The 15,326-nt window shown below is 37.0% G+C and overlaps 1 protein-coding gene across 3 annotated transcripts in view; it reads left to right on the top strand.

Moving 5' to 3' along the window:
- The window catches only part of NOC3L (NOC3 like DNA replication regulator), a 33,215-nt gene extending 23,156 nt beyond the window's left edge, over positions 1 to 10,059 (top strand). The window contains exons 14-21 of one of the 3 annotated variants that reach the window (XM_004369950.2): positions 1,711 to 1,783; positions 1,874 to 1,937; positions 2,022 to 2,093; positions 2,557 to 2,738; positions 4,270 to 4,398; positions 5,054 to 5,151; positions 7,244 to 7,328; positions 7,644 to 10,059. In XM_004369950.2, coding sequence (XP_004370007.1) covers positions 1,711 to 1,783; positions 1,874 to 1,937; positions 2,022 to 2,093; positions 2,557 to 2,738; positions 4,270 to 4,398; positions 5,054 to 5,151; positions 7,244 to 7,328; positions 7,644 to 7,772 — 832 coding nt within the window. In that variant the 3' untranslated portion in view covers positions 7,773 to 10,059. Of the gene's footprint in view, positions 1 to 1,710; positions 1,784 to 1,873; positions 1,938 to 2,021; positions 2,094 to 2,556; positions 2,739 to 4,269; positions 4,399 to 4,525; positions 5,152 to 7,243; positions 7,329 to 7,643 lie in introns of those variants that run through there. The other 2 variants (XR_002825558.1, XM_023740132.1) reach the window with 2 other exon arrangements.
- Positions 10,060 to 15,326: the final 5,267 nt, after the last annotated feature.

Here is a 15,326-nt window from a genome sequence, read left to right as displayed (position 1 = left end):
TCCTGGTCTGTAGTTTTCTTTTTTTGTGGTGTCTTTACCTGGTTTTGGTATCAGGGTTATGCTGGCTTCATAGAATGAGTTTGGGAGTATTTCATCCTTTTCTATGCTCTGTAATACCTTTAGTAGTAATGGTGTTAACTCTTCTCTGAAAGTTTGGTAGAATTCTCCAATGAAGCCATCCAGGCCAGGGCTTTTTTTTTGTTGGGAGTTTTTTAAATTACCTTTTCAATCTCTTCTTTTGTTAAGGGTTTATTTAGTTGTTGTACCTCTGTTTGTGTTAGTTTAGGTAGGTAGTGAGTTTCTAGAAATTCGTCCATTTCCTCTAGGTTTTCAAATTTGTTAGAGTACGTTTTTTCATAGTATTCTGTTATGGTTCTTTTAATTCAGTTGGGTCTGTTGTGATATCACCCATCTCACTTCTTATACGGGTTATCTGCTTCCTCTCCTGTTTTTCTTTTGTCAGTTTGGCCAGTGGTTTATCAGTTTTGTCTTTTTTTTCAAAGAACCAGCTTTTGGTCTTGTTAACTCTTTCAGTTGTTTTTTTCTATTCTCTATTTCATTTAATTCTGATCTAACTCTTATTATTTCCTTTGTTTTAGCACCTGAGGTCCTCTTTTGCTGCTCTCTTTCTGCTTGTTCCAGTTTTAGGGTTAATGTTTTGATTATGGCCCTTTCTTCTTTTTGGATGTGTGCATTTATTGCTATGAACTGACCTCTGAGCACTACTTTTGCTAGGTCCCAAAGGTTCTGGTAGGATGTGTTTTCATTCTCATTTGATTCTGTGAATTTCTTTTTTCCATCCTTAATTTCTTCTGTAACCCAGTAGTTTTTGAGTAAGGTGTTGTTCAGTTTCCATGTGTTTGATTTTTTTTCCTTGCTTTTTCTGTTGTTGATTTCTTCTTTTATGGCTTTGTGGTCAGAAAAGATGCTTTGTAATATTTTAATGCTATCGATTTTTTTAAGGCTTGCTTTATGGCCTAATATGTGGTCTATTCTGGTGAATGTTCCATGTGCAGGTTGTCCTTTCTTATTCTAAGGTTTACATAGTGTTAGAATCTCTCAGCTAATATCGAAGAGATATCCTGACTTAAAGCTACTTCAGTACCTAATAGTTTATAGAGCGCTCTCATACTTAGTATCGCATACAGTGCTTTCTCTTCAACCCTATTAGGTAGACTCAGTTATTTTTAGAAATAGACGCCCAAGATAGTCAAGTGACTTACTAGGTTACAGAGGTAATTCATAGCACACCCTGATCCAGACACCAGGTCCACGATTCTTTCCATTTTCTCTTTAAAGCTGTCATAGGATCTGTATTCTCTTAAACAGTGGAATATTCCTTCCTTTCCCTCTTCCTGCCATGTGTTTTCCTAGAAGCTCCTTTTTGACTTAGAGCCTGCTAGATGCCTAATAAGCTCTCCTCAGGGTAGTTGTTTGCCCTTAGCAACTTCTTTGTCAGGGCAGAAGTGTTTATGGGTATTTTTAGTCTGTTTAGTGCCTCATATATTTCTAGTAGCATTCACCCTTGGACGAATTGTGAAAAAGGCCAGTCTGCATTAATGAAAAGTATCAGTAATCATCATCATTCCATCATAGCTAACATTTTGAAATATGGGATATTAAAAATATAGTTTTAAAGTCAAGTTTAATATTTAGCTGCTTTGTTTCTGCTTTTAGGCTACCTGTTAACGAAGTTTTGTTTGATTCTAGGTTTGCTCACCTTATAAATGTGGAGTTTTTTGATGATTTATTAGTAGTTCTACATTCTCTGATTGAGTCTGGTGTAAGTAATTCTATTAATGAATTATTTTTTTAATACATAAATGGTAATTATGGTTCTAAATATCCTGTTTTTTTTTCTCTCTCTTTTAAGGACCTGAGCTACCGAGAAAGTCTTCACTGTGTACAGACTGCTTTTCATATTCTTTCTGGCCAGGGTAAGATGCTTTCTTAATCAGGTTTTGTTTGCTTTAGCTTTGGAAGTTGTAACGTACCTAATGGATGTTTGTTGTATTTCAAAGGTGATGTTCTCAATATTGATCCAATGAAATTCTATACACACCTCTACAAAACACTGTTCAAGTTACATGCAGGTATGTTTGTTTAGATAATGTGTCCCTAATAAATATTAATCTTTTATGGTAATGATTGTTGTACAACATTGTGGAGGTACTTAATGGCACTGAATTATATACTCAAAAATGATTAAAATGGCAATTTTTATATGTATTTAGCTACAATAAAATAAAAAAATTTAAATTGTCTTTTAAGAATACGCTGTGACCAGAATTATAGTGGATCAAAAATGAGAAATAAGAACTGGAACTGGTACATAAAATCCTGACCTGCCAGTGCCACACATCTGTATTTAACGTATGTCAAACTTGACAAGAACTTTCGGAATTCACTGGAGATGCAGTATATCTCGTTAGCAGTATAGCACTGCTTCACTGGTTAGGGAAATGGTTTATCTTGGGTCTTCCTGGAATTCAGTGAAGTTGCATAATGAGAAAGTAATGAGAAAAACATCCCTGAAGGATATGCTTGCTGTTATAGGTGCTACCAATGAAGATGTTGAGATTATACTCCAGTGCTTGGATGTCATGCTAACTAAGCGCAGAAAGCAGGTTTCTCAGCAGCGAGCCCTTGCATTCATCAAGCGTCTTTCTACCCTTGCTCTTCATGTTCTTCCAAATGCAAGCATTGGTATTTTAGCAGCTAACAGAATATTAATGCATGTAAGTATTGATACAAATGAATAGAACTAAGTTTTTGTAGTACAGTGGATTTTTTATTTGTTTGATGCATTGTCTTTTTCCCCTATTTACATTATTATTTTAAGCACCAAAGTAGTTGTGTAGTGCCTGTGGTCTTAAAAGCTTGCAAGTGGCCATCCAAGGCACAACAGTTGGTCTCTGGCTGGAGCATCAGAGGAAGAGGGAGAGTCCAGAATAGGAGGAGGAAATGGAATGCTTGCCTTATTGCGTCCATTGTCCCCTTTGCCATAAGACCAGAAGAACTAGGTGGTGCCTAGTTACCATTGCTGAATATTTTGATCAAAGATTCTATAGAAGAATCCGGATCAAAAGGGAGGAAGATGGGAGCAGAACTCCAAATTCTTGTGAAATCCAGACTTCTGGAGCCATTGAGGCTGAATGAAGCCCTAAAACTGCCCTGAGATGGGATAATCTTTAAACCTTAAGCCTTAAATCAAAAATATCCCCCGAAGTCTTGTGTGAATGAAACAGTAGGCTAGCTTATTAGTTAAGAATATTTGCCTTGAACATTGTACTCTTTTGAAGAATTATCTGTATGGGATCAAATTGACATCAACTACAAAGGGCAGATAGGAAGCTTAGGAGGCAGTGAGTTCATATTAATAGAGAGGAACAATTTGGAAAAGGAAGGTGAGATTGGTTGCACAGTTTGAAGAATGTAATCAATGTCACTGAATTTTACATGTAGAAACTGTTAAATTGGTGTATGTTTTACTGTGTATGCTGTCAACAATTTAAAAAAAACAAAGTAATTCACATTTATAACAAAATCAGGTAATAAAAGTACATTAAATTAAAAAAGGAAAGCATTCCGCTCCTACTGACACTTCCCAGAGGTAATCACTTTTACCATTTGGTGATATCTTTTCAGCAGACATATTTTTATTCATACATAAATACATAAACGAAATAGATACAGAAACCACAAAACTTTTTTTAATGGAAAGGGGATTATTATGCAGGTGCTTTTTTTTCTTTTTTTTTTTTTTAAATTATCACTTAAAGGTGGTGGACACATTTCCATGTCAGTACAAACTTGACTACTTGGTTCTTTTTAATGACTGTGTAAAGGTTTATTTAGTTACTTGATTAACAAACATTTATAGGGTTCTTAGTACGTGCCTGCGACTGCTATAGATGCTCTACAAACTCAATTTTCATAACAAATCTGTGAGGTAGCTACTATTATTGTCCCCATTTTACAGATGGGGAAACTGAGGTGCAGAAAGGCTAAGTAACAAGCTAAGTAGGTTTCTTATATTTAGCTATTACAAATGATGTTACAGTGATTGTCCTTATCATGTTCTAATATAAACGTTTCTATGGAAAAGATTTCTAAAAGTTAGATTGCTGGGTAAAAAAGATTATTTGTTTTCCTTTGCAAGATAAAATGAATTCTTTTAAAAACAAGCCAAGATAAAGTATTTCTCTGTGATTTTTGTTCTCTTATAAACTTAAATTGTTTTTATTAAAAAACGTGACATTTTTGCAGACCTTCCCAAAAACAGATCTGTTGCTTGACAATGAATCTCAGGGAAGTGGGGTCTTCCTCCCTGAGCTGGATGAACCCGAGTACTGTAATGCTCAGAACACTGCTCTTTGGGAATTGCATGCACTCCGGGTAAGAGTGATCCTGGTTTTTTTTTTTTGCTGTTGTTAGAGTACTTAATATATTTGGTTCTGGGGCTGCCTTTCCTAGAATTCCTGTTTAATCTGCTACATTTTACTTTGCTTTTATTGTTCTTTAGATTGTTGAAGTACATTTTCTAAGGAAGCAGAAAATGATGACAGCTTAGTGGGGCAAGGTTGTGGAAGATTTACTGAAATCTTTCCCTAACGCTGTTTACAGTAGAGCAAGATTTGTTATCAGGTACATTTTTATGGGATCTGATCCGAGGAGACTTAGATAGAGGTTTCAAGGTGGTTTCACCTTGGACAGCATCAGAGTGAGATTAGTAGAAAATACAAGCATCAGGAAACTTGTTGTAAACTAGTAATTCCTTTCACTCTGAAAGAGAAATTGCTTTTTGATTTTTCTTTCCGTACAGTGAAAGCAAGACTAAGCTACATCACTGGTAACTTGGTCATCAAAGAGATTTGTGTCGTATCCCATGAGCAAAGATAATTTTCTTTCTGTATGTACGTGCTTCTTATGAATTACATACACATACTTTTTTTTTTTAATTTTAAATTTGTATTAAAGAGCATCTTTGCTGTAGCTCATGTTTTATAAAGTACTGACTGGTGTACACTGTGCTGTCCTGTTTCCTCTTCAGAGACATTACCATCCCATAGTGCAGATTTTTGCAGCTCACCTGATCGCAGGAGCACCTTCTGAAGGCTCTGAAGTGCTCAAACCAGAGTTGAGCCGAAGGTAGTGTTTCAGATTGTCTTCTTATAAAACTACAAAATTTAGTTGATAGCCGTCGGTTTTATAAGGTAATTTGTTTTGAAAATGTAAAGTGCTAGTGTGTGTATCTGGATTTGGTCTCACTTGATATTCCTCAGTTGTTTTAAAGAGAAAATGTACTTTCTGTGATTTTGTTCGTTGAGTAATTGCTTAAAAATTTTTTTGAATTAAGAAAAAAATGGACACATAACAGAAAAGTAGAGTGCTACAATGAATCCCTATATGCCCATTACTCAGGTTCAACAATTGATAAGACAGTACCATATTTGCTATATGGATTTTTTTTTAATGTGGAAATCCATGAGTCCAAGCAAAGTGAGCTTCGTTTTTTTGAATAGTGCTGCTGCTAGGGCAAAGAAGGGAGAAAAAGCGGATAGAGGTGCTTTGGGACACTAACCATTGGGCAGTACTCCCAGAAGGGCAGCAGTTTCTCTCCTTGCCCCTTGCAGCCATCTCTGCTCAGTGCCTCCTGGCCTACAAGAAGCTCAGAGGGATACTTCCTGCAACTGCCTTATACTTGCCCAGATGGGAAAAACTAGTCTTCCTAAAAGAAGTTTTTTTTTCTCCAAATTTTTATTTTGAAAATTTAAAAAAATATAGAAGAGTTGAAAAAATAGTAACACTTCCCCCCCAACACTCACATAAAATTAATTAGGAAATACTTCAAGTACACAGGAAACCCTGGTGTCACAGTGGTTAAGAGCAATGGTTGCTAACCAAAAGGTCGGCAGTTCAAATCTACCAGGCACTCCTTGGAAATCGTATGGCCAGTTCTACTCTGTCCTATAGGGTTGCTATGAGTCAGAATCGACTTGACGGCAGTGGGTTTGTTTTGTTTGGTTTTTTCAGTTAAACAGGAAAGGAGAGCAAATGGTACAGAAGACACCCATCTGCCCACCACTCAGAATTAACATTTTGTTGTTTGCTGTGGATCTTTCTTCTTCTTTGCAAGCCCACTGGTTTCTTTAATTCAGAGGTCACAGACAAGTGACCTTTGGGCCAGCTGACTGATTTTCTGGCCTCTTCAGAGTTTGCACAAAAATGGAATTAGTTGTTATCTTTTAAAAATTGCAAGAATTTATCAAAAATCTCATTTCCAGCTTCTCTTGAAATACTGAGGATTTGGCAACACTAGGCCTATGTTTTAACTTGGCAGCAGTCTGCCACTGCCCCCGTAATGACAGACGAACTCGGTGGCTCTCCATTCCTTTCGTTCTGGGTAGGAGAGAAATAACTTGTTGTCTTATTAATTAAATAATAAAATGGCCATTTACCTCTATTTCCTTCACACTGCTCACCTGTCACCCCTCCCCTAGCCTTGCTTTTTTTAAAAGGGAAAAAAAGAAAATGATTGTTATTTTTCTTTTTCATGATCCTTTTCTGGTATGATTTCATCAGAGGTCTTGAATGTGTGCCTCTTTTATGCCAGAAGTTTCCTTCTGTGGAGGAAGGTTGGGATGAATGGGTTTATCGCAAAATCTTGAGAATGGAGACACTCGGTACTCATGGTGGTCTTCCCTGGAGCGTGGAGCTTTAGATATGAGCCTAATCACAACCCTTGCAACCCTTGCCTATTTCCTTTGGAGAACATGAACTAACCTCAAATTATTAAGGGTTCATTCACATGTCATGGGCAGAGACATGTATTCTCTCCTGAAAGTCCTCTCCTTAACACTTCATCCAGGCCCGCAACTGTTTTCAGAGTCTGTGGAGGGTAACTCTATGCTTTGCTCCTCTGCCTCCATGAGGTAGTCACATTACTGGTTGTGTTGGGATTTGATCTCATAGAGCTTGAGGTCTTCTACTCAGCCTTCTCTCCGTGCTCCAGGCTGGTATTCTGAATGTACACCAGACCTGTAATGTCCCATGTTGATATTACATGCGAAGTTATGATTTATTTTAGGTGAGATAGTTGATTGGTTTCAAAAGCAGGATTATGTTATACCTTAATATGTGTGTTTAGAATAATGAGTCATTCTTTGGGGGTAATCTCTTATTATTTCCAAGTCATATAGGTATTGATGGTTCTTGACATTTTTTATATTTGTGATTACAGAACTGCTGCTGAACTTTTTGAGACTTACAGCATGGCAGCAATGACATTTAATCCTCCTGTTGCATCTTCAAATTCCAAAAGGAAGGTATGTAAAACCTTTTATTTTTTTGAAAGAAGAAAAACTAAATGTCTCTTAAAAACTAACTCCAGTCTTCTTAGTTTTTTTTTCTCTCTTTCATATCTAGAAGTTGATTGTATGATGGCTCTCTGGGGTTGGAATTCTGTAGAGACGATTATGAGACTATCTCATTAAATTTAGGACGTGTCCGAGACCTGAATGAGCATCTGCTGTTATGTTTCATGCATTGGTGTCAGTGGTTGCCACTTTCAGCTTTGCCTACAGCTTGGCATTCTGTTATGGCATATGTAACTTTTAACTTATCTTTTAATATTTTTCCAGGATAAAGTTTTACAGGGGGATTTGTTTTTGAATGAAGATTTAAATCAACTAATCAAAAGATGTTGCAATGAAACTGCTACTCAGATTCCTCTGGATTTCACCAAATACTTGGAAACGTCGCTACGGTAGTGAAAGAATGAAGAATCCCTGGATTTTTTTGTGTATTTGTGTGTTTGTGAAGGCACACATATAGATATGTTATTAACTTAGGAGCTTTTTTTTACAAGGGAAACTTTCTGAGAACAAATAACAGAAGAGGAAGTGTTACTCTGCATGGCACAGGGTCCTGCCCTAATTCTGTAAATGTCATCATTAAGAAAGGAGAATTGAAAGCCTTTTTCCTCAAATATTTTGAAATTTCTTTCTCAGTGATGCTGCCTTTTAAAAACTACATGTTAAGTTATAATTTTTTTGGAACTGAGTCTGGTTGACATGCATTTGTTGGGTTAAAATCAGGGTACAGAAAAAACGAGACCATGAGAATGCTTTTTACCATTCAGCTACTTTTCATAACCAGATCTTTTATTTTTATTGTAACACTATAGATGGAAGTGAGAAACATTTTAAATTTGAGTGAATGTATTTTTATGAAGATTTTTGGAAAAAGAGAAAATAGCTTGAAATTTGACACCAGATTCATTGGTTCTTGCTGGGTGAGTGTTCATTTTGGCTACTTTGAAAGAAAGTGAGTGTGATGCTAGTCTCTTTGAAGTACTTTAAGTTTTCTGACATGCTCTGGAGGGTGATGGGGGAAGGATTGCTCCATTGTGAAAAACAAAGTCTGTGACTTTCACTGTTCGGTTTAGGGACAAAAGGTAACCAGTGAGGGGCTTTTTTTCTTCTTTTTTTTTTTTGTAGGTAAAATGCCTATTATGAATATAATTATAAAGCAGCATTTTATATAACAGCTATTCCTATATTCTAGGAATGGCTTGTGAAATAAGTATTTTGATGACCTGGTTATAAATATTCTCTAGTGTCAACAGTTGAATAAAACAGCTACTTTTTTTTGCCTCCTGTTCTTGGAATGTGAGAAATTTAAAAAAACAAAAGCTCAACAGCCCAACTAAATTGATCTCTTATTGTTTCAAAGCCATAGAAGTCAGTGATTTGGGTCTGGAGTTTAGAGTTGCCCCACCCTTACCCCCACCCCTTTACTATTCTAGCAAAGTTAGGGATATCAGCTTAATAGTGCATGTTAATCTTCTAGCATATTTTTATATGTGATTTTAAAAAGTGTTCTCTGAGGTCAGATATTTTTACTTTTGATTATTTGTTTAGTAATGAGAATGTATGATTCAGTATATAAATACTTGCTGTGAAGCCACCTTTCAGATCTAAAGCAAAGTCCAGGAGTGTTATAAATTATTGTGTGGATGACCAGGGTCTGTCCGCACTAGAGCACAAGTGACCAACACATGTCACAAATCATTTCTTTTCCAAACATACATTTATACATCAGTTCGGCACAGGAAACTGCAGTTCAGGTGAAAAATCAGTTTTAAAATGGAAATTCACCAGCTATTTCAGGCTTCTATTATGCTTTTAACTTTCTCAGTGTGCATATTGGAGCTGTAAAATAATACATCCAGTAGTAATTTGAATATCCTATATGAATTTGAGGATGAAACACATTTGTGCATTTACACAACCTTATAATATCGATGAATTTTATTTTCAGAAGTAACTAATGTAATCATTAATGATAATACACACATACCTTGAGGCTCCACTAAACTAGAGCCTTAATTTTTATTTTAAATAAATATTGGGCACCTACTATGTGCTTAGCACTGTGCTAGGCACTTAAAAGTGGTGCAGGGGTAATGACAGGTGTAAGACACATTTTTTCGTTCTGAGTCAAATCATTCACACAAAACTTTAAAACAGTGTAAGAATGAATTGTTTCTGAAAGTTCAAGGACCTATGTCATCTGAAATAGGGAGTGTTTCAGAGGTCTGCTTGGTGGCAGACTTAAATACAATAATTTTAGATCTCAGTGACGGATGAAAATAGCTTGGTCATAGAGATGCAGGTGTTATGTCAAAATCTTTATTCCTCATCCAAGTTTGGCTTTTAGGAAGTTGGTAGAGATAAGGCAGAGAACACATAAATTATAAACAATGTACTGTATGATGGAAATGTTGACCCAAGTATGGACCAAAGAGACCAGCTAGGAACACCCTCCTTTTTATTGGCATGGGGCATAGTCGTGGAGCTCTGTTTTAGAGTCAGCTCAATTTTACTGGACTAGTGAGCAAGGCTTGATTACCTTTAAGATAAGCGAGGTCTTTAGGTGTCTGGAAGGAAGCTATTGACTGCTAACCAGAAGGTCAGCAATTCGAAACCACCAGAGGCTCTGTGGGAGAAAGATGTGGCAGTTTGCTTCTGTCGAGATTTACAGCCTAGGAGACCCTATGGGGTCTCTCTGAGTCAGAATCTACTTGATGGTAGCAGGTTTGGTTTGGTTTTAGGTGTCTGGAGCCCTGGTGGCACAGTGGTTAAGAAGTCGGCTGCTAACCAAAAGGTCAGCAGTTCGAATCCACCAGCCATTCCTTGGAAACCCTCTGGAGCAGTTCTGCTCTGTCCTATGGGGTCGCTGTGAGTCGGAATCAACTCAGTGGCAACGGGTTTGGTTTGGTTGTTATGTGTCTGGGAAGAAGAGATCTACAGAAATATTGGAAGGGGAGGTGGTTAAAAAAAAAAAAAGAAGCTGGTACATATGGTAGGAGAGACCCTCTTTCATTAATGAGCCTCCAGTATCTCCAGAGCCATGGAGATGGGAAGTCTTGGTATGAAAGCAAGTTTGATTAAAACAAGGCCCTTGTAACTTTTGTTGAATCTAGACTACCTGATATTTATCCTCAACTGAAGGATGTATTAACAACTTCTACTTTCAAAGGATGACGTGAAAAGAGGCATTACGTCAAGAGGCACCTTTTGCCTAGATAGTATCATTACTTCCTACAGATTTATCCCCAAAGTTAGTTAACCCAATTTCCTAACATCCTTGTGTAATCCGATTCCAGCAGCACACATCACATTGGATTCTTACTTTAATGCTTACTTGCCAGCTATAGTTTTAAAAGTTGACATCACCTAACAGAGTGATAGAACTTGTGCCCCTTTTTTGCTTTTAGTGAAGCTTTTAAAAATATTTGTCCTGAAAATCTTGTAATGAACTCGGTTTGTGTATTTAAACTCTTTTCCATATAAACTTTACTGATAAGAGTTAACTAAGATTTCTAGTAGTGTGAGAAGTATGAAATGGTAGTGGGTATATAATCCTGGTGGCTATTTCAGATGCATAACAAAGGATAATATTTGCTATGTTATAGCTGCATAATTCAGAAAAGCATTAAATAAAAATTTCATATTTTTGGCAAACGCCAGGTTGTGTGGGTCAGTTGTAATGTAAACAGACCCTTTGCATTTTTGAGCAATGTGTCCTTCCTAAAATCTCAAAGACTCGAATACAAGAGTACATTTTTTTCACCTCAAAATGTGATGAACAACAAGTTGGGTTGCATCATAGGTAATCGGCTGGGTTTACTCACCTGCTAAACAACCTAGTCTCATGGTAAGTTTCAGATGTGTGCTGCAGCCAAATCTGCAGCTGTGGGGATGGGGGAGTTTAGTCAATGCCAAATAATAAACCTGAAGAGACCGGTCTTGCTTTTAATCTCATTACTTTGCACAGTGTTCATTTTGACTCTAGCCAGTTAGGCCAGCAACTCAGCCTTCAACATATGGTTAGCCAAACCAGAGAAATAAGCACCTATTAGTCTACAGAGGCTTGATAAAGTGTTTCAGAATATTTTTAAAACTGGGGTAGCATTGTGCCTTTGTTATAGACTATTTGATTTAAAAAGGAACTTGTAGTGCTGTACAAGCTCCATTACACTGAAATAGCCTGAATTCTGCCCACAAGCAAATGGTAGTTGTAGCATTGAGGGTCTGGGTCACTAAGAACATGGAGAGTCTGTGTGGTGTATTTTTAACACTTCTATTTTTAGAACATGGAAAGACCATGGGGATTGATTTATTCACTTTTACCCTTGGTTTAAAAGAAAAAATTTTTTTCTCAAAGTGAAGGTTAGGATTTTTAGTGTGTTTTGTAATTTTAATGATATCAATGGGAAGATAAAAGTTTGGATTTTACTTTATAGAAACAGATATTTCATTTTAAAAAGCCATAATTTGCTTCATGCCAAGAATAAGAAGACTCCTTTACACTTATTTGATAGTTTAATACAGCAAGATTTAAAAAATAATTTACATTGAATGGTGAGTATGACTTGGATCAACAAGTTAATCAGAAATGAAGATGAAGCCTTTGTACATAAAATGCTGTCCCATTTCAGATGTTAAGAGCATACATTTTCTTTTCAGAAGATTTGCCTTCAAATAGATAAAACCACTAATGCCTCTAATTCATAAGCAATGTCAAGAAAGCTATGTATAATAAATGTATAAGTACAGTGTCAGTACAAACCTTGCTTCAATAAAATAAATAAATTTAAACACAAACTATCTACTTTTGCTTTTAAAAAAATGGTTAAGTTCCTTGTTAAGACGTCACAACTCAGTAGATATTGTACATCATTCTAGATTCATTTTGTGAAAACCAAAAACGGAATAATCTGTGAATATATACGCAATAAACTTTAAAAAAAAAAATCATTCTACACTTAAATTTAAAAGAAGAGTGCACTCTGGTACACAATATAGAAACTAAATTTGATTTCAATATGAGTCTTAGGTTATAGGACATATTTACATCTGCAATGCCCAAAATCTTCCAATTATCAGCCATAAAATGTATGGCCAAAAAGCTTTCTTGTTTTCAGACCACTGTGTTTCTTGTTCCCAGTCCTCTAGGTTAGGGTTGGGCAAACTATGGCCCTCAAGCCAAATCCAGCCTGCCACCTGTTTTTGTATGGCCCTTGAGCTGAGAATAGTTTTTACAGTTTTAAATGGTTGAAAATAAATCTAAAGAAGAGTATTTATGACACGTGAAAATTATATGAAATTCAAATTTCAGTGTCCATAAAGTTTTATTGGAACACAGCCATGCTCATTCATGTATATACTATCATCTATGGCTGCTTTTGCAGAGTAGAATGGTGACAGACCATATGGCCCCCAAAGCCTAAAATATTTACTGTCTGGCCCTTTACAGATAAAATTTGCTGTCCCTTGTTCTAAGTCGGTTATTGTAAGCTCTGCAGTGGTTTTTCAGACGGTTGGCACTTGTGAAATGGCAGCCCCCCTGGACTTCTTTGATGTCATTCATGAGTAAATTGGTTGGGAGCTAGCCCTGTGCCATTCTGCTTATCCACAACATGGACCTCACATCATCTGTGAAGAAGGCTTCAGTTCTGAAAGCATCAATTTCCAGTTTTAAGTCTATTGAAAATAAGGAAATTCATTTTCACCATGTTCTTTCTTCTTGCCAAAAGATCTTTACCTGTAATGTACATATATGCTTGTTAGCATATTTAAAATAAGAACAGAGACATTCACAGTGTAATAAGGGTTCAGGGTAATTCAGCCAACAGAAACCCACTGCTCTGGTGGCTGGACTTGGGCGGAGACTCTGTCCCGTGAACTCACGAGGTTAGAACATGATGTTCCTAGGAGCTACGACATTAGGCTGTTTCTGCCCTGGAACACTGCATTCTTTAGAAAGTTCTATTAGATTTTTTTAATAGCACATTAAACTGTTCAACTTTAAGGAAGAAATCTTTATATCTGTTCAGATATGAGTAAGGTAAATACTTGTTTAGAAAACTTTAGATTATTACTAAAGGATAACCTTGAAACTTTAGAAGTGATCATTTTAGAACAAATAATATGAAATCTATCACCCAGAAAGCAGTAAAAATACTAAACTTGTTCTCATAAGAGCATATACAGAAAGGCCCTTTTTCACAAAGCACTCTTTCTTGTAAACACCAAGGTAAGGGAGATAACATTGCCGTCGAGTCAAGTCTGATTCAGCGACCCTATAGGACAGAGGAGAACTACCCGATAGGGTTTCCAAGACTAATCTTTAGGGAAGAAGACTGCCACATCTTTCTCCTGCGGTGGATTTTTCCTGCTGGTGGATTTGAACTGCTGACCTTTTGATTAGCAGCCAAGTGCTTAACCACTGTGCCACCAGGGCTCCTTTGTAAAGGAGGTATGAGGTATGTGTTTTCCCGTATATACACCAATGCCTATTTTTAAAGAGAAGCCTCTCCAACTTCAGCTGTGAGGTCAACTGAATGATTCTGAATGTCTGCTTGCTACAGGAAAACTGAATTCAAAGACAATCATCAAAATCACCACTACGCTTCCCAACTCTCCTAAAATACAAGAAATTAGTTATGTTCATTATAACCAGTATATTCTTTGTAAGTCAAATTTCTAATGGAGTTGTATTTCTTTAAGTACTTAATGTGATCTTGTACCACACTGAGGGCTCCTTACATGTAGAGCATTAGCCGTAGTGTAATTTCATTATTTATATCATTATGTTTGTTAGGTACCCTTGAGTTGACTTTGACTCATAGCAACCCCATGTGACAGAGCAGAACTGCCCCAGAGGGTTTCCTAGGCTGTAATCTTTACAGAAGCAGATTGCCAGGTCTTTCTCCTGTGGAGCTGCTGGGTGGGTTCAAACCACCAACCTTTCAGTTAGCAGCTGAGCACTTAACCACTGGGGCTCCCCGGTTCCTTTTATATCATTGTAAAAACCCATTGCCGTCTGAGTCGATTCCAACTCATAGTGACCCTATAGGACAGAGTACAGCTGTCCCATAGGGTTTCCAAGGAGCAGTGGGTGGATTTGAACTGCTAACCTCTTGGTTAGCAGCCAAGTTCTTAACTACTGTGCCACCAGGGCTCCATTTTATATCATTACAGAGGTTATAATATAGAGGTGTGTATAATGTTATCACACCTATGATTAATACAGAGATGTATATAATGTTATCACAACTATGATTTATTTGATGCTAGGTTCTTGATATGGAAATAAGTATTTAAAATTTTGATCACTATTTTCATGGCATGCCTACAGATCTACTACTATGGGGGGTCATTTCTATAAATTGGAGAGGCTCAACGTTGGTGGCTAGTTCTATGGCTTACTTGACTTTTCGAGGAAGTACTGATTGTCTCAGTAACACTGGGACAGAAAAGGTGAGTCTTGGATACCAGACATATTTCAACAGAAAATGGGTACTGAACCCTCTCAGAGTCTGGTACAGCCCAGAGCCTCACTACTCTGTACAGACTCACTGTTTGATGCTATGTGATGTGAACTGCTGCCACAGTTTCAGAATTTCTTTCTCATAGGTCTTTGCATACAGAACCTAAACAACCTTGAATTTCTTGGAATAGCTGGATATGCAGATATTCTGGAGGAGGAAGTTTCCTGTATTTGGGCTTGTCTGTTGTTTGGAAAGAGGTTTGCAAGTGTAAAAAAAAAAAACAGACTTGTTGCCATTGAGTTGATACTGACTCAGGTGACCCTATAGGACAGAGTAGAACTGCCCCACAGGGTTTCCAGGAGCGGCTGGTGGATTTGAACTGCAGACTTTTGGTTAACAGCTGTAGCTTTTAACCACTGAGCCACCAGGGCTCCTTGCAAGGGTAGTAGGGGGCATCAAGTATATTAGGAGTTGCTCCTTAAAT

The sequence above is a fragment of the Trichechus manatus genome, unplaced genomic scaffold, assembly GCF_000243295.1.
Source record: "Trichechus manatus latirostris isolate Lorelei unplaced genomic scaffold, TriManLat1.0 scaffold00007, whole genome shotgun sequence".
Lineage (NCBI taxonomy): Eukaryota > Metazoa > Chordata > Mammalia > Sirenia > Trichechidae > Trichechus > Trichechus manatus.
The sequence above is the reverse complement of the archived record's forward strand: the minus strand, read 5'-3'. Positions and strand labels throughout refer to the sequence as shown.